Source organism: Amblyomma mixtum, chromosome 1, assembly GCF_055824585.1.
Source record: "Amblyomma mixtum isolate Tamu chromosome 1, ASM5582458v1, whole genome shotgun sequence".
NCBI classification, from domain to species: domain Eukaryota; kingdom Metazoa; phylum Arthropoda; class Arachnida; order Ixodida; family Ixodidae; genus Amblyomma; species Amblyomma mixtum.
The window spans coordinates 39,271,059-39,298,090 of NC_143012.1; the positions used below are offsets into that span (position 1 = coordinate 39,271,059).

General features: G+C 48.1%; 1 protein-coding gene across 1 annotated transcript in view; it reads left to right on the forward strand.

Annotated features, from left to right (window-relative positions):
* The first annotated feature begins 815 nt into the window (after positions 1–815).
* LOC149366089 (multidrug resistance protein mrp-7-like) overlaps positions 816–27,032 on the forward strand; it is a 69,135-nt gene continuing 42,918 nt past the window's right edge. Inside the window, exons 1-7 of the mRNA XM_089569627.1 lie at positions 816–827; positions 14,079–14,225; positions 15,801–15,905; positions 19,967–20,107; positions 22,398–22,517; positions 23,339–23,406; positions 26,421–26,540. Coding sequence (XP_089425753.1) covers positions 816–827; positions 14,079–14,225; positions 15,801–15,905; positions 19,967–20,107; positions 22,398–22,517; positions 23,339–23,406; positions 26,421–26,540 — 713 coding nt within the window. The remainder of the gene's footprint in view (positions 828–14,078; positions 14,226–15,800; positions 15,906–19,966; positions 20,108–22,397; positions 22,518–23,338; positions 23,407–26,420; positions 26,541–27,032) is intronic.

A 27,032-nucleotide genomic window follows, 5' to 3' on the forward strand; every position in this document is an offset into this window, starting at 1 on the left:
ATCTTAGATGAAATCAAGAGGAAGAAATGGGCTTGGGCAGGACATGTAATGCGAAGGCAAGATAACCGCTTGTCCTTAAGGGTAACGGAGTGGATTCCAAGAGAAAGCAAACGTAGCAGGGGACGGCAGAAAGTTAGGTGGGCGGATGAGATTAAGAAGTTTGCGGGGATACAGTGGCGGCAACTGGCACAGGACAGGGTTAATTAGAGAGACATGGGAGAGGCCTTTGCCCTGCAGTGGGTGTAGTCAGGCTGATGATGATGATGATGACATCGTCTTTCCGAAGTCAGCAGCGTCAAAAGCACGCGACTACAACTCTGGCTAGTACGACAAAAAAGCGTGCAAGCGTACAGCCGACGAACACATAGCATGAGGACAAAAACTAACGAATTACTCGAAATGAACGATGATAAAAGGGAGAGAAGTCGCGCGCAACGATGACGAGACCTCGTCATGATGACCCGCAGGCCAAGGCCGGCATCTAGTGGAAAGCAAGCAGCAGAAGTGTCAAGCCAGATGGCATTACAGCTGTTAGAGCCGCGGCCCGCTGATATCAGAACCCGAACATAGTATTTTTTTTTCTATTAAATAAAGCGTTCCACTTTCCATCAAAATTTATGCAACTAGAACATTTTATAACCAGTAATTGAAATTCATAGTAGAGAGAGGCTGGTCAGATCGTACTTGATAATCACAAAGTGAACAAGGCAGGGGAAAACCACACGGCGCTTGCCGACGTTTCGACTAGAGGACTGTTCTCCGTCTGGGCAAAGCGTTCATCATTGGCGGGGTTCAAATAGGGTCATCACTCCGAGATGGGAGACCCGGTGAGGGGAGGGGGAAGAGGGTGTAAAGTGGGAATGGTGTTAGGATGGGTAGGGTGAATCTAGTGCAGACTAGGCTTCATAAGAAACCCCCGCCGAGAATAAGCCCAAGTTCCCGACCTGGATGCAAGACATGCGAGGATTTACAAATCGAGACTACTGCTAGAAGCACGGCAAGCGACTTCAGCTTCGATATGAAGACTAGCTTTAACTACGCGTCGCCTAATGTTATCGACATGCTTCAATATATCGGAGAAACCCAGCAATCAATGAACGCCAGGCTAAATGGTCATCGAGCTTGCACAACAAGGAACCTACGGAAGGCATTAGAGGAACATTTTATTCAACGCGGTCACAACTTTGATGAACTTAAAGTGTTCATTCTTAAATCAGGATTCAAATCTGCAAGGGAGAGAAAATACAGAGGCATTCCTAATCCACAAATTTAAAACCTTACAACCAGCAGAGATTAACATACCCAGAGGAAACTTAGAATCTTACTTAGAAACTTAAAAACTTACTTAGACGCTTAGAAACTTAGGTACATTCCAGCACTGGCGTAATTCTTTAAGCAGGTCTTGCACATGGTCAGAACATTTCCCAGTACTTCATAAAACCGCTTTATCGTTTCTTTCACCGTACCCTTCCGTCCCGCACTGACCCGTCCTTTCTCTCCTCAATGACAATTTTCTTTTCTCTCTCTCTCTTTTTTTTCACTTTATCTTTGGCTGATGCCCTCCATATCTTGCCATCATTTATCAGGAACTTTTGGCCTCCGCATCCCCCCACCCCTTCCTTTCGCGCTTTCTCTGAACTCGACCCCATGTTTTCTCTTTTCGCTTTATTTTTAATTTTTTTTTTCTCGGTATTTGGTTCCACCATGCCGACTAATCTGAGTTTTTCAGGTGGACGCAGCCAGTCATATTAAGCCACCTGTCCCAGCTGGACAAACAGCCTTTCGAGCCTTCGCTCGCTTGTTCTCCACTGCTTAGCGGGCCTTTTTCTTTTCACAGTTTTGCAGGTCAAGAGCGGTTAACAGACTTCAGCAGCCTGCATGCCCGCACTAGGTTCACCCTCCCCATCCTAACACAATTCCCACTTCACACCCTCCTTCCCTTCACCGGGTCTTCGTCCTCGGAGTGACGACCCTATTTAAACCTTACCAATGATGAACGCTTTGCCCAGACGAACTGACAAGTCCTCTCGTCTAAACGTTGGCAAGCCCCTTGAGATTTTCCGCTCCCTTGTTCCCTTTGGGATTACCGGTAACTGAAATGGCATTTTAAATGTTATGAACCAAAATATATAGCTAATTGTTTTTATTGTATTCGTGTTTGCCCACGACCTCATTTTGGCACTTCACTCCCACTACCCCATAGAGTTTTTAAATATTACCTATAGAGGGAAAGATGGCGCCACCGTCTATGCGAGTTTCATAAGGACCACTTCATCTACCGCGGGAATGCCGGGAGTGGGGGTTTCATGCTTGGCTTGGCTAGTGTTAGGTCGAAAGCATGGATTGTACCTTGCAATTGGTAGATGTACCGCGGTGGACTCCTCTGTACGCATATTAAGTTACTGTGGCGTGAGCTACATTGGCCACAGTCTCGCCGTATCGTGTGCTCCCTCCGTCGATCATACTGCGCATGCGCGAGGAGCGAGTGACGTCACTGCGCACAGCTGGCGCGCCTCGCCGGGCGCGCTCGCCGCAGAGCCAGATGACGTCACTGCTCACGCTACGTGTATCCTGGCATAGCAGAGCTAAGCCACTGCCAACTTTTTCAAAGCGAAAAGCTTCGCTAGGCTCGTCACCAGCGCGCTTCGCGTGAGCCGGAGGCCAGATTTGCCACTTCTGCGCATGCACGAAACCGAGCGATGTCACGCGCAGCGCAGGTGGCCGCCGACTCCGTAATAAAAAAAGAATAAAATAAGCACAGAAACGAGAATAAAAAAAAGCAATGAAAGAAATAAAATATCAGAAATAAAAAAAATAAAAGACAAACAGTGCGCCAGGAAACACTCATATCTCGGTGGACACCCGAACCGCGCCGTAAGGGAAGGAAAATGAAAAAAGAATGTTTTAAGGAAAGGAAAATGAGCCTGTCCCCCTCATATCTCGGTGGATACCCGAGCCGTGCCGTAAGGGCCTTAAGGAGAATAAAATGAAATGAAAATTGGTTTTAAGGAAAGGACATGCCTGTCTCTCATATCTTGGTGTACACCCGAAAGGAATGGACACCACAGTACAGGTGTCTAAAGCAACCTTCTAAGACAGGACCGTTTTCACTACGCGCGCATCTCCTCCTCCGCCTCCGCACAGGCAGTGTGTGGACGGCTGAACGCCTCCACCGTTACCGTGGGGCTGCCAGTGCATTGTGCGCGAACTGCGACAGCCATGACGTCAAACCAAGCGTAACTGAACCTTTTCGCTTGTATATCCAGGCTTAACCATAAGCCCCTGCCAATTTTTTTACACCACCACGGAATGTTGAAAGGGAATGGGCATCGCACAGCACACGTCCAGCATAATTCACAAAGCTCTGCTCAGCTGCCGCTTGCCGTAACTATGGTTACCAGTTATAGCTGAACCCAGATAGAGAGCTGTGACAGTTTTCTAGGGGAGAGCGCTTTTACAGCAGGCTTTTCCCTTTAACAATTTCATGCAACATATGGAGGCTGGAGTGGCCTTGTTGGCGCAACTGATCTCCTTTCAACTACCGAAAATATTTGCGGCAGATGTTCCAGCTTAACCAGTGCGTTTTGTTCGACTTAAAACATTAGTACGTTGCAGTAGAGATGCGATCAATGATTTCATCAGCGGTCTTGACCTCTTTTTTGTTATCGGCCAATAGGGGGGCGTACGTTCCGACGAGGCTTTCGCGGACAGTGTGTGCAGCTAATGTAATCGCTACCATCCTCGCCGGTGCATATATATCAGACCACCGCCCTTTTCTTCTATCACTCGCGGTTCCGGCGTCTGCAGTATCTTCTCAGAGACCTTGTGTTTTTCGGTTGTTGGAGCCGTGCCTGGTGACTGGGACCGTCTGAAGGAGCAGTGGCGTCACCATTGCGCCGCATCTGGTCGAGCCCTTAGGGCTCGCGTGTCAGATGAGGTGCGCGTGGTGACGGTGAAGCTGCGTATTGCTCAACGCACCCCGTCGCCTTCGTCGCTTATGTGCGCGTGGAAAGAGGAGCTTTCGGAGCGCCTACAGCGCCTTTTACGTGCCTCGTCTTCGACAGCGGCTGCATGGCGTTGTCGACGCAGTCTAACTGCTCATCCCGAGGTACTTCGGTTTGCGCGTCAAGAGCTGTTGAGCCCTCAAGGTGCCCCTGCCTTTAGTGTGGGGAAAGCTCATGGAGACGATGGTTCGGGATCGCCTCTCTCCATACATGGAGGTTCTGGTTCCGCCCGCACATGTCTGCACAGGATGTCCTACTCCAACTACACAGGGACATAATACGACCCACAGCCATGCAACAAAACGACAAGGCCATTCTCGCCCTCGATCTTAAGGGGGCGTTTGACAATGTTAAACATGGCACCATACTCTCTAACTTGAACACCACTAACTGCGGGGCGAAGGTCTTCGCCTATGTCAGAGACTTCCTCTCTGCGCGTCAGGCACTCCTCCGGATCGAGGACGAGGAATACGGCCCGTACTCTATGGGTACACGAGGTACACCACAGGGGGCGGTGTTATCACCGCTCCTTTTCAACATCGCCATGATGCACCTGCCCGGCCGACTGGCTCAGGTGGAGGGCATAAAACACGCACTCTACGCAGACGACATTACAATCTGGACCACCGAGGGGAGCCTTGGGGAGATGGAGGACCGCCTTCAGCAGGCCGCCTCCATAGTCGAAGCATATGCTGCCGACTGTGGTCTCCAATGTGCTCCCGCCAAATCAGAGCTTCTACACGTCAGGACAAACCACAAGGACAACACGTCTCTACACATATCTCTGTCCGGCGGTCCCATCAGAGAAGTGCGGAGCTCCGGATCCTGGGTCTGTTCATCAATAACAAACTTAGGCCGGACTCTACTATAGCGAAACTCAAGAGCATAGGTGAACAGGTAGGGCGCATGATCCACCGTGTTTCCAACAAGCGGGGTGGTCTGCGGGGCAGGGACGCGCTACGGCTCGCCCATGCCTTCGTGACCAGCCGGATCCTCTACGCCGTGCCGTACCTACGCACCACCAAACAACAAGACGAGCGCATTGACGCCATCATCAGGAAGGCAACAAAGCGAGCACTGGACCTCCCGGTGGCTACCTCCGATGGGCGCGGCGAAGCGATTGGCATTATGTCGCTTACCACGAAATTCTTTTCACAACACAGGTTCGATCTCCTGTGTGTGATCGCCGATTCATCAACTGTCAACGGCATGTGTACATGGCCAAAGGTTTCAAGCTGCGCTGTGGACGCTGCCTTCTCTGCGCATCCTCCGTTCCTGGACAGCAAACCGGATACTTTTCTACCCGACATTCGCACATCCGTTACGTCGACACTGAACCCAGCTATAAAAGAGCCTCCACAGCAGTTCTTCGGCAGTGGGCGCGGCGAAGCGATTGGCATCATGTCGCTTACCACGAAATTCTTTTTCACAACGCAGGTTAGTTGTTCCTTTTCAAAAGTTCGATCTGGCAACGAAATTTTTCTTGTTGTGCCGTGCCCACGCACTTATATGAACCTGGTGTACGAATTTTACTTCATGTGCAAAATGCTACACTGCGGTGATGTTGAGCAAAACCCTGGACCTTCAGTCGAAGATATGTTTCAGTGTATTTTGGAAGGTCAGACTCGAATCTTTAAAGAGCTTGAATCCATTAAAACCTGTGTGTCAGAAAACGAGCAACTGTTGCGTGATGTCGATTCTCGGTTGCGTTCTTTAGATGGACAGCTGAAAGAAATGCATGTAAAGTCCCCTGAGATTGCTACTTTAGAAAATTCTACCGCTTCCCTTCAGAGAATTATTACTTGGCAAAAGGACAAATTAACGGATCTTGAGGACCGCAGTCGTCGTTCTAACGTTGTTGTGTATGGCATTGATGAATCCCCGGATGAAAGTGAAGAAACACTGAGAACTAAGGTGATTTCGGATGTATTTGGTGTAAAACTGGGCGTCCAGTGCACGTCCGTCGCTCGCATTCACCGTCTTGGGCTCAGCGGAACTCGCAGACCAGTCATTGCGTACTTCCAAGATTTTAATGAAAAACAAGCCGTCTGGCGGAACGTAAGCAAGCTCAAAGGTAGCAATATATACCTGCAAAACGATTACAGCCAGCACACGCTGCGCAAACGCAAAGTTCTTTGGGAAAGCTCGAAGGCAGAAAGAGATAATAAACAAAAGGTGTATCTTGTTTATGATAAGTTGAATATTGACGGTAACCTGTTCGTTTGGGATGAAGTTAATAACACGCGTCGCGCTTCCTTCTCGGAACGCCGTACAGACATGACGGAATGCATCCACTGCGCCCAAAGAGTTACGGGTAGTGAACTTGAATGCACAGAGTATTGCCAATAAAGTTGACCAGCTTGAGTTCCCCATTTTGGCCCATGATCCTCACATAATGATAATTACAGAAACTTGGTTGCATGACGGCATCCCTGACAGTGTTATTGTCCCCGCGTCACATAAAATATTCCGAAGAGACCGACCTACCCGTGGTGGGGGCGTAGCCGTCATAATAAAAAACTGTTTGAATGGCACTGTTCTTAACCAGATAGATGACCATGAGAGTTTATTTGTTAGGGTAAACTGCTGGGGTAGTTTGTTCACAGTCTGCGCAGTGTACAGACCACCATCTGCCTCCCCCGATTTCTTGGTTGAGCTGTATGATCATATATGTCTTTGTTCAAAGATGACCGCCTTATGCTCGCTGGTGATTTCAACCTTCCTTTACTTGATTGGGCGAACCCTGATTGTGTTTTTAACGATTCAACCAACCCTCTTTTGAATATTATGCTGATGTGTGATTTGGTGCAGACTGTCTCTCATTTCACTAGAGAAGTGGGTAACGCTCGTTCAATTCTTGATTTGGTATTTGTCAGCGCTAGTTTATCTGAATACAGTGTGCATGTTGACACGGGTATCTCTGATCACAAAAGCGTTCATTTGTCCTTGCTGCTTGATGCCCAGAAAAACTATAAGATAGCGAACAATAACACTGTAAAAAATTTTTCCCGTGCCGATGATCTTGCGATCCTAGACAAACTCAGGGATTTATATGATAACCTGCCTAGCGACGTCACAGCAATATGGACTACACTTAAGGAGACTATTCACTTTTGCATTGAAAATTTTTGTTCCCAACCAGCGTGTACGTACAAATAAGCCTAATCCATGGATTACTAGACAAATCATTAATTTGCATCGCAAAATTAAACGCGCTAAACGAAGCGGTCATAAAACTACCTGTTTTCGCACGCTGAAAACTCAGCTAGCTCCTAAGCTTTCAGAAGCAAAAAAAAAAAATACTTTTCGCAGGCACTGCCCAACTTCTTAAGAGAGAGCCCTGAGAAGTTTTGCCGTTACCTACGTGATTCTAAAGATGAGATAAATCAGCTATCTATTGACGGCATGGTCTCGGAGATTCCTGTGGATATTGCAAATCACTTCAATAGTTTCTTTCATTCTGTCTTTGCCTCGAGTGATCCAGATTTGGAACATCAGGAATCCGGATCTGATATATCAGGTGACTTTATAAGCTATGAAGGCGTACTAAACATGCTGCTAAACTTGAAAACGAAATCGGCAGTGGGAGCTGATGATATCCCTAATGAGTTTCTGCGTCGTTATTCCGAACCATTATCCCACATTTTAACTCGCCTCTTCGAACTTTCATTAAAAGATTCTGTTGTCCCTGATGACTGGCGCTTAGCTCGCGTTGTTCCAATTTTTAAGAAAGGTGATCGTTTGAACGTTAACAATTACCGTCCCATATCGCTAACTTCAGGTACCTGCAAGCTTATGGAGCATGTTATATCTAAATATCTTATGTCATTTCTGGAAAAAAATAACATCCTGTCTCCCTTTCAACATGGTTTTCGAAAAGGTTTATCTACGGTTACTCAGCTCGTCACTATACAGTTCATGAATTCGCTTCATCGATTGACAATGCTGGACAGGTTGACGTCATTTTTTTAGATTTCAGCAAGGCGTTTGATCGCGTCATGCACAATAAGCTCATCTTTAAACTTCAACATCTTGGTCTTCCAACAGCATTTGTCGAATGGATTAAAACCTATCTTTCCAACAGAAAACAGTTCGTCGATGTTAACAAATTTCATTCAGGTATTTTACCCGTTACCTCTGGTGTACCTCAAGGCAGCGTACTTGGGCCTCTTGTTAACTCCGTAAATACGTCCGAAGTCGGTATTAGACTATTCGCAGATGACTGCATTCTGTTTAAGAAAATTAGCTGCACTACCCACCAAGAATGCCTGCAGTCAAATCTTAATAATGTCCTAGAGTGGTGCACCCTTTGGTCCATGAAAATAAACAGCGACAAATCGGTTCTTCTTCAGGTTACTAACAAGAAAGCGCCATACAATTTTAATTACGCAATAAACAATCTTCCACTGCTACAGGTGAGCGAATACAAATATCTTGGAGTCACCATTACAAATCGCCTTTCATGGTCCAGCCACATTAATAACATTTGCTCGTCTGCTTCAAGAAACCTTGGCGTTCTAAGACACAAATTAAAACACGCTCCCTCTGAACTTAAACAACTTGCCTTCAACACACTAATTCGTCCGAAACTTAAGTATGCTTCTGTCGTATGGGATCCGCACTTAAAAAAGGATATAAAGAAACTTGAAATGATCCAAAGAAAAGCCGTCCGTTTCATTTTTAACGCTTACCATAGCGCTATCTCGCCATCCGTTCTGATGTCTACGAAGAACATATCCACTCTAGAAAAAAGGAGAGCACTTGCAAGGCTTAAATTTCTGTACTCATTTTACTCTAGGCAATTTAATATTAATGCTGCTCCCTATATATCCCCCCGTTCTACACGACAGACACGCAATAGCCACAACCATAACCTTACCCCGTACTTTACACGCACAAATATGTTCAAAAACTCATTTTTTCCCCGAACAATCACAACATGGAACTCACTGCCAGCAAATGTCTTTTCGGTTCAGGATGCCGCTGCTTTTGAAAAGAGTATCCTATTGTATGTGTAAACTTATCATTGCCCTCTGTTTTGTTTTCTTTTTTGTTTGTTGACGGAACGCTGGATTTGCGTAGTGTTTGATATTATTTTTGCTTTTTGAATGTTGCCCCCCTGCTTGGTCTCTATGACTGCCGTATGTGTAAATAAACTGAAGGCGTTGAGAGTGGTAAACTGCTATCAGGAGTTGCGGGAGGCCCACCTCGTGAACCAATATACGCGGCTATCGCAGACGGTTCCTGGGCGCCGCCTGCTATACCGCTTACACATCCAACACACATGCATACCAGAGGGGACGGAGAACATCCCGGTGCTGTGGCGCTACATGCTCTGGATCGCTCCGCTTCCGCGTAACATGGACATGGCTTCACATGAAGGCAGACGACAAGCGCGGGTTCGCACGCTTGAGAGGCAATATGGATATAAAGAGCGTGTCTACTACGTGGACATCACAGGGCTGTCGCCCGCGGGATTCTTCACGACTGCCGTAGTCCACCGGGGAATGAATGTCGATGGGCTATCTTTTCGGGCCCCAAATTCAACACGAGCGGAGGAAGTCGCAATAGCTCTCGCTGCCGCCGATCCAAAATCGAAAACGGTTATCACAGACTCTCGCCGGGCCTGTGAACATTATCTTGCAGGCGAAATATCACCTCTGGCCTCGCAAATTCTAAGACGCGCTCTCGCCGATCCAACTCGCACAAAAGTGATCTGGGCTCCTGGCCACCAGGGTATACGAGGCAATGAGGCCGCTGATGCGGCCGCCCGAGCGCTCACATACCGGGCTCCTCATCCTAGCTCTCCTGGCTCAGAAGCTCATAAACCACTTCTGCGGTTCCGCGAAATCCTAATTCATTATTGCGACAGCCACCGTTTCTACCCGGCACCTGCCAAGGGGCTGAGTAAGGCGGAGGAGCGAACTCTGCGGCGCCTGCAGACAGGAACCCTTCTCTGTCCTGCAATAGCAAAACACTTCGATCCGAACACAGATGGGCGCTGCCCGCACTGTGGAGAGATCTGCGATATCTTTCACATGGTGTGGGCATGTACTCAGAATCCTCACCTTCCCCCTTCCCCCACCCCCACCCGAGAGGCATGGGAGACTGCCCTCCTCAACTGCTCCACGCTGGAGTCCCAAAGGGCTCTGGTCAAGCGGGCGCGAGACGGGGCCTCGTCGTGCGGTGTCCCGGACTAAGGATACCGACCATGCAGCAGGGTTTTTTAACCCTCAAGCTCTCTTTGAATAAAAGTTTTTTCACCACCACCTGCCTTTACATCTACCGCCGGGGCTATGTCATAACCAGGTGGCAGGAATTTCAGTGCGTTTTACAGCCATTTCAGGGGTATTGCTCAGTCGCTCCTTCTAGTTGATCGCAATGTCATTTCCGCAAACCCATTTTTAGCAGGCTTGCCGCAGGTTTCCACTGAACTCCATGACGGCCTTATGGCTCTGCCAACAACAAGGGAAATCAAGGAGGCGTTGGACTCCATGAAACGAGGCTCAGCACCTGGGCCAGACGGCCTTCCTGTAGAGTTCTATCGACAATTCTGGGATATTGCAGGCCCCATTTTCTCGGAGGTGTTAAAAGTATTCTTCACTCAGCACGTCTTTCCTGAATCATACAAAAGAGGCCGAATTGTCCTTATTCCTAAAGTCTCCTTTCTCGACATGTCCGGCAGATTGGCGCCCTATCACCCTACTAAATTCAGATTACAAAGTACTAGCAAAATTACTCGCTCTTCGTCTACGGGCTCTCCTCCCGTCACTTATTTACTGCCACCAGGTTTGCTTCATCCCAGGCCGTGAAATACATAGTTTATCTTCTGTAACGCGAGACATCCTGGCGTATACTTTACGACGGCGCGCACAGGGTTTTCTCGTTTCCCTTGATCAAGAGAAGGCGTTCGACTTTTTAGAGAACAAGTATATTTATGGGACGCTGGATGCTTTCGGTTTCCCAGCTTCTTTCATGCTTCTCATTAAAGAGATGTACAGGGATATTTCAAGCACTCTGTTCCTCGATGGCCAGGAAAGTACCGCATTTGATGTTCGCCGCGGCGTCCGTCCAGGTTGTCCGCTATCCCCGCTTTTGTTTGTCTTAGCATTAGAGCCTTTCCTCTTGGCAGTCAATCGCCACTCCCTTATTAGAGGTCTGGCTTTGCCAGGGAGCGAAACGGTACGCGTCACTGCTTATGCAGATGACATCACTCTGTACTTAGCTGATGAACGCAGCCTGCTTGAATCTTTAAATGTTTTCGTGAGTACGCCTCCTTGTCTGGGGCTGCTCTTAATTACTCGAAGAGTCGTTACTTTTTTGTGGGGTCTAACCAGACTCGTATTACATCTGCAATATTTTTGCAGTGGTGCGCGCAGATGCGCATTTTAGGTGTGACCTACGACAGTGCTGGAATATGGGATGGTGTGGGGTCTTCGGTTGTCGAAGACATTACAGCTCGTGTGCGAAGGGCGCAGATATTCGACCTGCCTCTGCTTGAGAGGCGCTACCTGGTTCAGTCCGTCATTCTCGGTGCCTTCTGGTACCTCTGCTACACTGTTAAACCACCCCTCCGTGTCATAAGGCGGGTGCAGACTACAGTTTTTTATTGCGAAGCAATACTACTTTCGCTACCACCTCAACCCGTGCCGTGCCGCGGCCGCATTGCCACGCTTGACCTTTCGCGTGACCTCGCTGCGTGACGTCATACCATCTGTGTAAAAACGGGGCCCCATCTCACGCCGTCGCCTTGCGCGGCGCATAGCCACGACCTGACTCTCACCAGGGGCGCTGCGCGCTATGTGACGTCATACCATCTGCTTAAAAACGGGGCCCCATCTCACGCCGTTGCCTTGCGCGGCGCATAGCCACGGCCGCGGCCTGACTGCGCTCTTCTCGTCAAGCCCATGAGATGCCGCCTCCAGCCTATAGCTTCGGCAGGTTGCAAAGAGAAAGCATCAGCGAGCTACGGAGACAGAAGAAGAACGAGAAGAACTCAGTGGGGAAGCGGTTTAGACAATCATGTACAGACCTTCTGACGAAAATGTGATAAGTGATGTGCAGACCAAGAGTCATTTCTTCACAGATCACCGAAGCGTATTTATAGGTTTGAATAAAAGATGATGAAAACGAGTAACATGTGTGTGTCGTCATTCTTGTCTGTGCGTGTTTACCCATGCCAAACATAGCAGAAACATAGCACAGCCAAGAGTATCACCATAGCCATACTAGCATAAGCATAGCCAGAGCATCACCACAAGCGGTACAATAGCAGAACCATGTATTGCTTCGCAATTACCAGGCTTAACCAAGCTAAGCCACAGCCAATTTTTTCTTTTTTTTTTGTTCAGGCGGAAACGAGCTTGTGGCTCGTGCTGTTCTTGGACAACCACGGGAGAGAGGAGGTTTTGCCTTTCCAAATTTGTCCGGGCAGGCATCAAGGCACCCTACGCGCGTTCGCCGTCGCCTCGCCGCGCGCACTCGCCGCTGCTGCCGCCGGCGCAGAGCCACGTGACGTCACTGCTCACGCTACGTATATCCTGGCATAGCAGAGCTAAGCCACTGCCAACTTTTTGGGCATATACTGCGTTTTTAACTTCTTCAATAGGTTTAACGCGATTGAAAGTTGAGTGTTAGGCTGGTGCGAAAACTTTCACAGCATCTCTTTTAGGTTTGCCTCGAGAAGAGTCTTGTTTTTACAGGGAATCCACTTTCTGTGCCAAACAAAAGCCAAGCCGAGTAAGAAACCTCGTCTTTCCGGCATTCCTGCGCCTCTGCACGGTAGATGAAGTGTAGCGCCGCCAGCTTTCCCTGTAGTTATACTAAGAAACTCTGTGCACTACCCCACCTGATCTCGCTGGCCTTAAGTGCTATAACTGTTCACTTAGACCCTATGTGGACTGACTTTGTCAAGCGCGTCTGTGATAAGCCGTTTGCTTGCTCACCTGCTGTTGCTTCCAGAATCAGTTTCTTGCTATACAAACCAATTTATAGCGTGGACGAATTCATACAAAAGGAGGTCTTGTCACAGCTAATGGAATTTGAAACAAAATTGATCGTTACAAAAAGGACGCTTGTTCCGTTTTGCGAGGCAAATATTGTCAAGGCTGCGTGCCTGCGCCGATGAACAAAGATTATGGCAAAACAAAGATTACAATCTTAGCTCCAGTGGGTCGTTCTGTCAAGAAAAAACAATGCGTGAACTACTTGTTCTCTGATCTGCCCTTGTTATATCTTCAACGTGACCGCGTTAAAGGCCACGTTCACCAGAAAACGCGGTCTCGGCGTCGGCGTTGTCAGCGAAAAATCACGGACATGGATTTGGCAGGTGGTCCCCAGAAACCTACCCAAGAGGAAGGTGGTCCACCTAGGTCACGTGATCTTAGTGCGTCATCACAACCTGCCCACCGTGGCAGGTGGCAGTAAAATTAATGAACTGGTCTGTTGAGAAGAGCAACCTACGCTGCACAAGGCCCACCGCTGGGAGCACCTGCCATCGCAGGATATTGGCGCATCGCTTAACCGCTGCACCACTTCGCCAAGAGGGGTATGAGGAGTCGCAGGGATCTATGAATTAAAGGTTTGGTTTAGGTTTATGGGGGTTTAACGTCCCAAAGCGACTCAGGCTATGTGGGACGCCGTAGTGAAGGGCTCCGGAAATTTCGACCACCTGGGGTTCTTTAACGTGCACTGACATCGCACAGTACACGCGCTTCTGGAATTTCGCCTCCTTCCAAAATCAACCACCGCGACCGGGATCGAACCCGCGTCTTTCGGGTCAGAAGCCGAGCACTGTAACCACTCAGCCACCGCGGCGGCTACGAATGTAAATGAGAGAATGACCTTCTGCATATATGGGAATTAACCCACTATCGCGTCATACCCTGAAGGCCGAGCTTAAGTCTCCTTAGCGTAATCCTTTCTTCAGGCAATGCCCTACTCAAGGTTTGTGAAGCACTGTACATAAATAAGTAGCTAAATCACTAAGCGACTTTTGTTTGCTCGTTTGTGCATTTCTAACTTGTCCTTTTTTTCGTGCCGGCGTTTCGCTCGACCCGTAAACGGCGCCAACAGCCTTCGGAGCTTGTGGGCAGCGCTTCCGTGCTCCTCAAGTGGGCCTTTCTCGGGTCTTCGCTCCTGTCCGCCGCCGAGCTGGCGCAGAGGCCGAACCTGGCACCTCGGAGACCGGTGTGCGTCACCCTCATCGACTTCGCCTACCTGGTGAGACGCACCGGGATCTTACACGGACATCACCTATGTCATACGGTTCAGTAATCTTATTCTTGAATAAACAGCACGAACGAAGACGAGCACAAAAGACAAGGAAACGGACGTCACAGCGCTGACTAACAACTGAGGGTTTATTGCTGATCATACAAGTATAAATACACAGATGTCGGCGTAGAGGGAAAGGTATATAAAATGCAAAAAACAAAAAACAAAACATAAATGTGACAACAGCAACAGAAGCGCGCTAGAAATCAGCGGAGATTATCAGCCCCCAAGAGTGACAGATCTTTTTGCAGTAGTAGTATGTATAAGCACTCCTTCGCTAACACTACTGCAAAAAGAGCTGTGACTCTTGGGGGCTGATAATCTCCGCTGATTTCTAGCGCGCTTCTGTTGCTGTTGTCACATTTATGTTTTGTTTTTTGTTTTTTTTTTGCATTTTGTATACCTTTCCCTTTCCGCCGACATCTGTGTATTTATACTTGTATGATCAGCAATAAACCCTCAGTTGTTAGCCAGCGCTGTGTCGTCCGTTTCCTTGTCTTTTGTGCTCGTCTTCGTTCGCGCTGTTTATTCAAGATGCTTAACCAACTAGCCCGCCAAAACGCGTTAACGCAGTAATCTTAACCGAAAGGGTGTTCTAAGCGTTAGTGGAAGAAAACGGGCCTGCACACCATGTTTTACACTCTAAACAAAAAGGAGTAAAAAAAGGAGTAAGCTGTCCTTTAGTGCACTCCCTTTCATTAAAGGCTGTCCGCTAGAGGTCAACTTACACCCTTCTTACTCTCATATAGGTGTATTCTTGTTTAGAGTAAGAACCCCAGGTGGTCGAAATTTCCGGAGCCCTCCACTACGGCGTCTCTCATAGCCTTAGTCGCTTTGGGACGTTAAACCCCATAAACCAAACCAAACCAAAATTGAGGGCGCTATATATACAGATACTCCCTTTCTACACCCACATAAGCGTATTCGTGTTTAGAGTGAAATGAAGTGCGCTTGCTCCCTTTTTACTCCCATACAGGCGTATTCGTGCTTGGAGTGCACGCACTGGTAAACCATTGGTTGCGATATGCATCCAATGACGTCATCTGGTCACGAGTTACCCAATGGTCTGGCCGCTTCTCACGGACGTTTGAAAGCCACAGGATTACGTCGCCGGCAACAGTGGGCAATGCCAGAGGACCAGACGAATTCGAAATGTAAAATGGATACTTGTGTAGTCAGATACAACTTAAGTCTGCAATGAAGTTCCGCCTACATTCAGGACAACTGCACAGAATTCCTCCGCGACGAAAAAGTAGTCCGTTGTTGTAACTTTACTTGCACACCTAAATAAGAAGCTTATCAGAACAAAAAAAATGAAAAGATAGTAAAACATCGAAAAGCTGACTTCGTTTACTGTTACAATTGGTTAGTGTTGTAAGGCAGGATGCTGCAGTCTAAGGGCCAGTGTTAGCAACAGCTGTTCTTTAAGTTGCATCATACTATAGAATATGGCCTCATCGTCGTTCTAATGTAGGCCTCGGAAGGCTGAACTTGGCCTGTAGTCTTTTTTTTTCCTTTCAGCTCTGCAACATGTTTACAGCGGCAACCGTGTTCTGGGCAAATTCCGCGTCAACCTTTTCTGGACGCAGTCAAGTGGTCCCAGACGTAGCCGTCGCTCTTGCTGTGGTAAGTTCAAACCTGCCCCGTTCGTTCTTTTGTCCCCCACTCCGGTTTTCACCCTGGGGAGACGACTTTGCCGGCAATTTAGGCGTCCCAAAAGAGGTGACACAAACATCGCCTCTGTACAAACTCACAATTCATGTCCCGTGTTGTTACCTATCCCTTCAAAAGAGGGACCGCCTGTAGTTATTACTGTGTTAGCGGCATTGTCCTTTTTCGTGTGTGTGTGTGTGCGTGCGTGCGCGTGTGTGTGCGTGTGTGTGTGTTTACATAAGTGGGACGCCTCCATTCCCCCCCCCCCCCCCCCCCCCCCCCTTTGAAGCACACGGCAGCGTAATGAAGATGCGAAGGCGAAATTAAATTTAAAGGTGCAGTGAGAGAGAACCATTCTAATTAAGCAAAAATGTAAAATCGAAATGTAACACCAGTACTGCTAACGCAGGTCTACCACATCACACCGTATGGTCTCCCGTCAGTTTTTTTATGCGAAGCATATTGCTAGAGCAGCGCCTCCTCTATACTTTCTGTGCCTGGGAGAACGAGAGGCGAACAATGGGAGCCCGCCGTCGGGGCTAGTACGGCCTTTCGCCGCCACGCGCCGCCACCGGAGTAGGATCACTGCCGCGCCGTCGCTCCGTCGCTCATAGAAACGCAGACCGTTCGCAGTTGTTCTGTCGTTGAGTTTTCGGCTGCATTCATGTTGTTTCAAGTACAATCAAAACTTTTTTTAACAGGGAGCTCAGAAGCACTTGTCGCTAAGGGTAACCGGACCATTTTAGTCGTGTCTTCCGCGGCTACTGCTGTGCAATGCGCTCGCGCGTCGTCTGCTGCTCTGATATGACATCGCGCGCCTGCTTAAATCCACTGCGTGGAAAATTGTTCTGTCACCTTTAATTTCGCTTGTCTGGGGGTCTCTATTTGAAAGCAGTGCTTGGCAGCAGCTAATACTGGAAGCTTGGGCTCTGAAAGAGCTCCGTCGCGTGCTGTTGTTTACTCATGTAAGTAGCACGTAAAGGCGTTAGACTGCTTCCAAAGCGGTACCTGATCCCGCGTTTCCTTCGTAAAGTTTTTGAGAGTTACCATTGTCGCCACCGAAGCCAGAGTTGGCGCCAGAAAATGTGGAGCTTTGCCAATTGGTTTCATCATTTGATCTGCCGCGCACTTCCTGCAACACATCATGGTGTCTCGAGTCGCATCATTGACGCTCAACTTGAGCGTGTATGGTACGCGCGAAAAATGCGCCCTGCTGTCAGTGCCACCAGCTATGTAACGTGAGACGCTGCATCATCTGCCTGCACATAACTCTGCGCAGATATAGAGGTTCATATATTCAATATCAGTGTGTTGTGAGCCAACACTTACTCAAACCCGAAAAAAAAAGTATTTATTGTGGAGGCTACCTTCTACACGGCAGTAAAACGTACTCCATCCTCAGAGCCTCGCGTACTTTCGCGAAAGGGGCTTTTTTGAGAAATGTTTAACTATGTCAAGCTTGTCACTGACATTGAATGCGTAGTTGCAGAGAAGCGGCCTCAGGAAACGAACTGATATAAGGTTCATGAGCTCGTTGATGCCATCGCTCTTGCACTTCAGCAACTTTGAAGCACAAAGGGCTGGGACAGCGTGCTCTACTAATGTAGTGATAGGCTTTTTCAAGGTCTGATCGTCCTGCAGGGCGCGGTCAGCAAAAGCCCTTAATGTGTCGAGAACGAAGAGAAGTTGATCTGACGGGTAGAGCAGCCCACCTCGGTCTTGGCTGCGGGTGAACTGAAGGAGTGGCTGGTTGCTAACCGGCTTCGTATACAAAGTAAGGCAGTTCTCGCAATCCATATGCTCGCCAACAACTCGTGTAATGTAACCGCCCACATAAGCGGTAGCCGAGATCTGAAGCGACGGCAGGTGCTTGGAAAAATTGTGGTAGTTAGCCTCAGAAGCACCAATCTTGCTCTCGACAGCTTCGGCGCTGCTTGCACAGTCGACGTCAGGGGAGGCTTTGGAGCTGAAGTAGAAGTTGGTAGCGCAGAAGAAAGGACGTCAGCGGGTAGGAGTCTTGGCATCGAAGCACATTTTTTGAGGGCAATATTGGATACTGAATTAGACGCAGCGATCCCGGTCTTCAGTAGCTTTCCGAGACCTGACAATGCAGCCCGAACATCCAACATGTCGTAACACCCGGATGACATTCGCAAACTACCAAACAAGGATTCAATAGGATCGCTGCTGGAGTTCTTTTTCGTCCCCACCCGAAAATTCAGCAGCGATCCTATTGCAGATATTTGACACACGCCACTGTAGAATAGGTAGTGATCACAATTGCCTGATAGGTTTTGTCTGTGAGAAATTCACGGGTATGCCCAGATCTTTTTTTTTAGCACTTCTAAGTACATAGGGAAAGCGACTTCAAGCCATTCAAGCCGCGAATCAGCACTGTCGTCGAATTCCGGAAAATGTTGGTGTATGTGCTGCGTCGTGTTGCTGATATCGTGAAGCACGAACCACCAATAAACGTTCTCCACGAACGTAATGGTTCGCCCTGCAGCTGAAATTGACACGGCAGGAGTGCGCCCAGCCTGATCCTTGAAAAAGAAACAAGAATCGTACTCCGCGCGGCCGATCAGCAGTAGCCGAGCTTCTCGTATCCTCGAGGAGCGCGGGCATCGAGGCACCCGCCGCGCGCGACGCCCGCCGCGCGCGCGCGTATTCTACTCACACAGCGCCTCCTTGCGGCAGCCGCGAGCGGCGGCGGAGCCGGCGCCCGACGGCCTGAGGAGAGCGTTCGCCCAGGCACAGAAAGTATAAAGGAGGCGCTGGCTAGAGCTACCACTCACGCCGTCGCCGTGGGACCCCTAGCCGTGACACCACGTGACACCGTGACGTCACACCACGTGACACCGTGACGTCACACCACGTGACATCGGATGAGAGAGCCGGCCTCCACCTCGCGCCGTCGCCGTGGGACCCCTAGCCGTCACGCCACGTGACACCGTGACGTCACACCACGTGCCATCGGATGAGAGAGCCGGCCTCCACCTCGCGCCGTCGCCGTGGGACCCCTAGCCGTCACACCCGTGCATTCCCGCGCATTTCGAACGCGCGTTCACACTCGGTGTAGATGAAACGCTCGCTCCACCGGGCAGGCAGACGCGGCTTCCGTGGCAATCCAGGTGCTCACCCAACGCGCGTCTCGGGGTTAGTCGGCGTTCCGCTGTAGCCATGCCGTTGTCTTCCCCCACGACGAAGGCTTCTAGTGGTTGTATTAAAATGACCAAGTATTCAACCAAGGAAAGCCATGTATTACCATGCCTAGCCACTAATATGCTTCGCATTCCCCACGCTTAGCCAAGCTGAGCCTCAGCAATTTTTTTTTGCTCTTTTTTTCTCATTGTGCCACTACCGACAACAAATGTGGTCCTGGCCATGGCTGCAGTCTTTTTTAACGGTGGCCACACAATGGCTTTGGCTTGTGATGACTCTTAGCAACAGCCGGAATAAATTTGTGGTCTGGTTTGTGCCTTGGGTGTGGAAATAACTATTGATCAATTAATCATTTTTTTTCCAAGAAAACTACTGTAGGTGGTGATGCAGATTTCACGGGGTCGTTGTTACTGCCGGGAACAGTTTGCGGCGAAGTTCTCCGTCACTTGTGCTATTGTTGCGAAATTAAACTCCAACAAGCATATACCTAATTTTTCTTCTGTGCAGCAAGACATTCGCGTCCAGTTGGCTTTTGTATATACCGTGCATTGCATTTTAATCTGCTCGGATTTTTCTTGAAAAAGCCATGAGAGGTACGACCATTTGGTTTGTGCAGGTGTATTCTATAGCATGGAGGTGTTATGTACTTGATTAAGCTCGATAAATAAACAATAATTTAGGCCGCCGCGCTGGCTCAGTGGTTATGAAGCTCAGCTGCTGGCCCGAAAGACGTGGGTTTGAACCCGGCCTCGGAGGCCGCGTTTCGATGGAGGCGAAATGTGATTGACGATTAGTTGGCGAATACTGGCAATTCATTGGCCCACGAACTTTCGACGCCTATTGTCTGCCTTTCTTTTCTTTCTATTGAGCAGGTATGGCTCACGTCCAGCGCTATATGCCAGCGTTGGAGAGGCTTGTGCGCTTCCAATTTCCTGTGGGCCCTCCACGCCCTTCACTTCGTGGCCGCGGCCAGCGAGTTGATGGCCACCAGGATGGGCGGGCTGTTCACTTGGGTGAGTTCAGCTTTTCAGTAGAGTTTTACTTTATAAATAAAATAAAAGTCGCGTGCGACAGTGTTCAAGGTGTTTTGCGTGAACCTCTTAAACGCCGCACTACGAAGCAATATTTTAAAGACGAAATTTCCTGTTTACGATTCAGTCGTGCTTTCTAAAGCAACCTTGAAAAAAAAAATTGCCACACTAAGCATGACTAAACATGTTTTTTCTTTTTTTTTTTTACCATGTCCCATTTTTCGGAAAATTGGCGTTTCCCATATACAGAGAATGTCGTCTGAAACAGCCTTTGTAGTCTGTGCAGTGCTAATGTCTCCTTGATATCTGAAGAAACCCTTAAAGCTGCCAGATGGCTGCACGAATTATAAAGAGCAAATTATACAGACCCACTATGCTTGAAAAGAAATGGTGGAGTTTTAACGCAGTTAAACCTAGTAGACATGCGAAAGCATGTGTTTAGTCTGATTGGCTCACGGTTTGGTTTGCTGGGTCGTCGGCACGTCAGGCGACGATATTAGACCGAGGTTAAGCTCTGATCGAAGTAAAGCTGATCTTATTTGTTCGCGCCGCAGATGGAAGTTGATGCAGACGACGATGTGCAACGCACAGCGCGACAGTGTGTTGCTGTTTAACACAAGGCGTGATTGGCTGCTGCGATAGCACAGTGCTCTCGTGTAGTGGCCAACGAATCTGATGAGTTCGCGCCGCCGCGGGTTCAAAATCCAGTCGCGGCCATATTTATTGCTGCAGCTTCAAGATTCTTGGTTGGATCTGGCCCCGTGAAGTAGTGCTTTCGGTGTAAAAGACGGCCGAAGTACTATCGGCGACAGAAGCGCCCAGGACACGCCACCGCGGGCTCAACTATATTGCTGCGTCATCCGAGTCACCCAGTGGCCTGAGAAAGCCGCGTCCATTTTGCGCGCTGGAAGCGTCTGCTTATGGGCCCAGTACAAACTCAGGACGCACGATGAGTCGACAAGATGGCGCCGGCAACTTACATTTCCTTATCTTTCACTAGCTGCTCGCTGCTGCTCGCTGCTGCGGGCTGCTGGAGCGTTGCTTCGCTTATCAAGCTGAATTATTGAAACACCGTTCCGGGGACGTTTTCGGACAACCATCCCTTCTAGCAAGAATGGACTCGGTGATACTCGGTGATAAGAGAAGTATACCGCCGCCATCGGCGATACGTTCTTTGGAAGTGCTCCCGCTCCGCTGGTAGTGCATCAGTCTTCCATGCGATGTCTCATACGTCGAACGTGTGGTCAACGCAGTGTGAGATGTATTAAGGTGTAAGTAAATATTTCTCTTTTGAATTGCGACGCGACAGTGATAAACCAACTGAAGTTGTCTGCTTTCCGAGTGCTTCCAATGAACTCTTTCTTTCAAAACTCTCCGCTCGAATGTCTCTGCCGTCAATCCCCGACACAAACCGACCAGCTTAATTAATAATGAGCTCGTTGCTAAACGTTGATGGATTTTTCTGTTCTACTTGTCATGCTTTGTCGAACCGTTTTTGAACTTTTGGATGGCATTACTGAGAAGCTTGATAGTTTATACTCCACCAAACGTAAACTCATTAGAGGCCTATTTCTTTAATAAGATTGACAGGGCACCTAGTTACACTATTGGTGGGCAATGTGCTAATAGCAGCTGCTGATGCCTGTACTAGAAGAGACATCATTTCCGGTATCATAACGTCACTACCCTCTAGCCAATGGGAATTATCCGGTCTTGTGACGTTCCCCCAGCCAATAAGCAAATTTTATGACAGACGACACTTTTTTTTTTTTTTTAGCGGTGAGGTTTGTAGTGCTATCGCACTAAAGGAAAAGCAATTCAGGGGGCACTTGGCTCTCTAAAGGGGTGCAAGGCGAAAGCCTTTCCTGCGCACTGTTTGCCATTGACTGCGAAGCTGTTTGTGCTGTACAAGTGCTTTATATGACTACACATTACAACTACACACTGCTTCTTTGGCACGACTCTCACTCTGCTTCGATGAGTTCGGTTGTATCCATGGCTCTGTTCGCAGTAATGAGGTATGCAACGTGGTCAGCCACCGACGCCTTACGCCCCCTGTCAGAGCGGACGACAACTATTTTACTAGTTGTCGTCTGCTCCAGAAGGGGGCGTCAGGCATCCGTGGGTGACCTCATTACTGCGAATCCGCGCACTCTGAGGTCATAACCATTTGAACCAACCGAAAAGCTTGACACCACTGCTGACAACCTTCTGTCGACAGCGATGAGGCATGAAAGGCTTTCGCCTTAATAACCCCGAAACTCTCTTTCAGAACCGCAACGAAGATGTGGCCGCGGCAACCTGGCGTTCCTTACTAGCGCTCACAACTCTCGGCAGCTTCCTGTTCTCCGGTTTCCGAAGCAGCCCTGTGGTCGACAAGGACACGCTCGAGGTTTGGAAAAGCATGCCAGCCTATCTGTGCCGTTTTATGAGAAGAAAGCGTGACAGTCTTGTTAATAATGACAACGCGTATCCACGCGGCAGGTTTTCGCGAAAACTGGCGCGATGTTTCAGGCCAGAAAGTGTTCAGGCGAAACAGCTGTGGAAGCTTGCGCATTGGCTCGCTTTTTGCAAGATTTCATCCGTAGTGCTGACTGGTCGGTCTTGACGATAACGACAGCACTTGGATTGAGATATATCTAATTGAAATAGACCAACAATGCAATTATGAAATGTCAGATCTTGTTGCGCAATAGAATGTGCATCGTCAGCTTTGTATCCAAAACGATCTCTTGCTTTCCGTGAGTTTGAAAAAGTGACGCGAAAACAACAGGCGAGGAGAGTAGGACGTACGTGCAGGTGTCTTCATGCGCCTGTAACAAATGGCTTCCTGTCAGTCCGTGTTTGTTTACGTGCCGATTTTTTCGAATCCCCGTCATGAATGAACTCTCGCCAATTGGAAAGTACCTCTTGCTTTCGCGTATATATTGCTTTGGCTTTGTTTCTGATTCCTGCTTGTTAATTCTCTATACTGCGAATTGCTCTTGCTGGGGCACAGAGTCATTGTGTGAAGGATGTCATTCACGACAGTTTTCGCTGCGCCGGGACGAGACGGACAGACGACAACGCATGCGCTGCTTAAGGGTGTTCGCTGGAGTACACCTTGCTCCCTTTTCACTCCCATATAGGCGTATTTGTGTTTAGTGTGTAGAGCTGCGTGCGATTATGCGCTCATTACAGCTGATTCACATCTGGCTGTCTTCTATTGCGCAGATACGAAGTGATGCCGACGAGGAAACCTTCTCTTCGTGTGGTAAGCTTTCAGGCAGCGCTGTGTTCAGGTCAGTGTGCTTGGTTTTCGCACGAGAGATTTTTTTTTCTCGGTAGTGCAAGTGGGAGAGCGGTTGGAGACAGGCACGAAAAAAACGTATGTGAACGAAAATTACAGATGTGTAGAGAGATAGGCGAAAAACTTCTCCAGCCATACTCACTTAACATTATAACCTAGTCGAAAGAACGACAGAATAGTGTCCGAAGTTGACAAAATGTTTCGTCGTAACGGTAGATTGTTCTGTAGTATTGTAGTATTTTTTGTAGTATTTTCCTCCACTTCTGTTGCTGCGACAAGGAACAGCATAATAGTGCTGACAATTGTTACTACAGAAACATTTCTGTTGTTGCACCAAGTTAGTGGTGAGAAATAAAACAAAAAAATTGTTGTGATGGCAGAAAATTTTCTGTTCTCTTCTTCTTTAGGGAACGCATAAGAAACGTAGAACACTTGACGTGTGTTTCGCTTCACACGGAAAGCAAGCCACTACACCTTATATATGAGGTCTTAAAAATTCAAATTTTCTGGCACGTATGGGGTTGATTATTGTTGAGGCGTTCGTCGTGTAGCGATTTTTCAAACTGAAGAAAAATTTTGTTGCGGGACAAAATTTCCCTGACACCTTATCGTTTTCGAGTCGACTCCAGCTAATATGGGTGGCAAGAAAAACAAAGAAAAAGCGATCAAACACAAGACAGTGTAAGATCACTTGGGTTTTGTTTAACTCTATCGAGTTCTGTCGAGCTGACGCTGTCGTGGAGATATTTTCTACGACTGATAGCCATCTATTTAGATGCGGCTAAAAATTAAGAGAAATAACAAAGTTTTCACGCCTACACAAAGCAAACAGCAGTGTGTACCAAACAAGTAGCACATTGTAGCCGAGTAGCACCTGCGTCTGTTGTTTTAACTGTGTTCAATGAAGCCTGACAAAAAACTAAAAAACAAAAACTTCCATGCATTCGCGCACCGGTTGTATCATTTGCCTGCAGACATCCGCCACATGTGCACACACACATACAGCATACGCCAAACAACTGTCAGCTCTCCAGTTTAAAGCTGAACTCACAAACATACACAAACAAACACTCACACAGCATAATTACGCTGTCAACACTGCAGCAAATTACGCATCGAGTTTTGCACCTGCGCATTTTCGAAGCGTAATGGGCCAGCTGACAGAGATGCCCTAGCGGGTGCGAATTTGTCGGTTTACATTTTCTATTTTCGCACTTGTCGCCTTGTTTGGATATACTCCACTGACCGGGGTAATTAGTGCCACGGGTGGCATGCTATCACCCCTGCATGTGCGCGCGTTTTGTGTGCGCTATTTAGAGGAAGTAGTTTACTGAAGAGCTCAATGTTTTTCCGGTAGATTGGTAACTGGATACGGACTCTTTCATGCGTAAAATACTAAGGGTGGGGGGGGGGGGGGGGGGGAGAGTACCTGGAGAGCGAAAATGATCCCAGAGAGACGGTTTGGTTTGGTTGGTTTACGGGGTTTAACGTCCCAAAGCGACTCAGGCTATGAGAGACGCCGTAGTGGAGCTCTCCAAAAATTTCCGCCACCTGGAGTTCTTCAACGTGCACTCACATCGCGCAGTGCACTGGCGTCTGGAATTTCGCCTCCACAGAAATTCAACCCCCGCGGTCGGATCGAACTCGTGTCTTTCGGGTCAGCAGCCTAGCACCATAACCACTGAGCCACCACGGCGGCAGACGGGAATGAGGGTTAAGTCAAATAGAGAAGAAAGTGACATTGTTTTAACGTAGTTAAACCAAGTAAGCGTGCAAAAGCATGTGTTTAGCTTGGCTGGCTCATGGTTTTGCTTCGCTGGGTCGTCGGCTTTCGGGGTTTCGGGCAGCGGCTTGCGAAGCTGATCTGTTTGATTCGTTGATATTTATTTGATATCATTTTAATTTAAGATTGCGTCGCTATTGCTAGGCAACGGCACACGAACGATTGAGACGAGATTCACGGTCGATGTTGGTGAGCGTGCCAGCGCTTTCGCACTAATGGCCAAGGAAACGCGAACAACTCCGCGCTTCCTTCTAGTCAGCGATGCTTTGAAAAGAATATTAAAATGTATATTTTTTCTTTCTTAGAGAAGTGCGCTAACTCTGTCTCTGTAGACAGCCGCTGTTATCTTGTGCACCGAATGACAATTATAAGACATGCCATTACCTTGACTGCCAAGGCCGGAATGTCAAAAATTGCGGCGATGTAGTTTCAACAGTTGCTCGGTCAACTCAATGCAAATCGTACCATGCAATGGCATATCATAACTTCGATCGTATTCTATTACCTGCAACTTTAAATAACAAAAAAGAGACTCATTTATGATTCCCAGAGGTATTCATGCATCCTATAAGGGTCTTCATTCTATGAATGCAGTCGATTCTGTCTTTTAGGCGTAACTTCACAGTGTTAAATCACAGTGTTAAAAATTGTAAAGGTATAACATTTTAAATCGCTGCGTTGCGAATTATAATGAGGTTGAGTCCTTCTGGTCACTGACATTATATGCAAATCAGTTTTGAACCGAAAGCTTCACTACGGGACCTCGGGCTTTCTTCACGGTGCTTGCGGTTTTCACCTTCAAGCAATTTAGAGGTCAAACCACAGTAGAGCCATGGTGTGTTGCTACGGTGCTACATCAGGGGGGCCCATAAAGTCATAGGTCAGGTCAAGGTCATGGTTCAAGATCAAGTCAGGGCCAAACAATAATTAGGCGTCCTATACGGTCATAGGTCAGGCCAAGGTCAAGTCAAGACCAAACAAAATATTGGGTGGCTCGTAAGGTCATAGCTCAGGTCAAGGTCAAGTCAAGGTCAAACAAGAAATTGATGGTGTGGTGTAGCTAAAGATAAACCATCAGCAATTTTTATATTTTTGCTGAGAAGAACAAAAGCGTTTCTAAATAATTTGTAGATAGACATAGTGGTAACTTCGAGAGGGCCACTGTGGGGGAAATTATATGGGCCACTCATCTAAAAGTGTTCTTTTTTGTTGTTGTTGCACAGGCTCGTCATAAACGCTGGACTTCTATCCAAGCACGTGGATAGTGACATCCTTCCTCCTGTAAGGAGGCTGAAATGCCGCCAACTTGTTGCCTGCTTGCCGTCTCCACTGGTTCAGAAATGGTAAGATTAAGCTTCCGTTTCGATATCTACGTAAAAGCTAAACATACTGGCAGCGTGTTAGGCGTGAGTCACGGGCGCCTTATTCTTTAATCAACTAGTCCGTGAAAAGCGCCAGAAACTGCCGAGGTTAATACGACTTTATGTAAAATTATGTATTTTTCAACATTTACTACTATTTCCTGTTCGCATATCATTTGCAGCGATAGCTACACTACGCCAACCGCTTCTCCTCTTCAGCATGGTCGCACTTTCGTCGTGGTTGCACCTCGGCCGTGGTCGCACCGACCTTAAGCCGTTGCCTAGCAACCGCCGCGGTGGACACCCGAACCGCACCGTACAGGAAGGGAGGAAGTGAAATAAAGAGGAGAAAGAGGGGCCGTAATGAAGAAAATGAAAATTGTATTTGAGGAAAGGAAATTACGCAGTAACTGTCTCACATATCTCGGTGGACACCCGTCATCCGTTTGTAGAGGAAGGGAGGAAGTGGGAGTG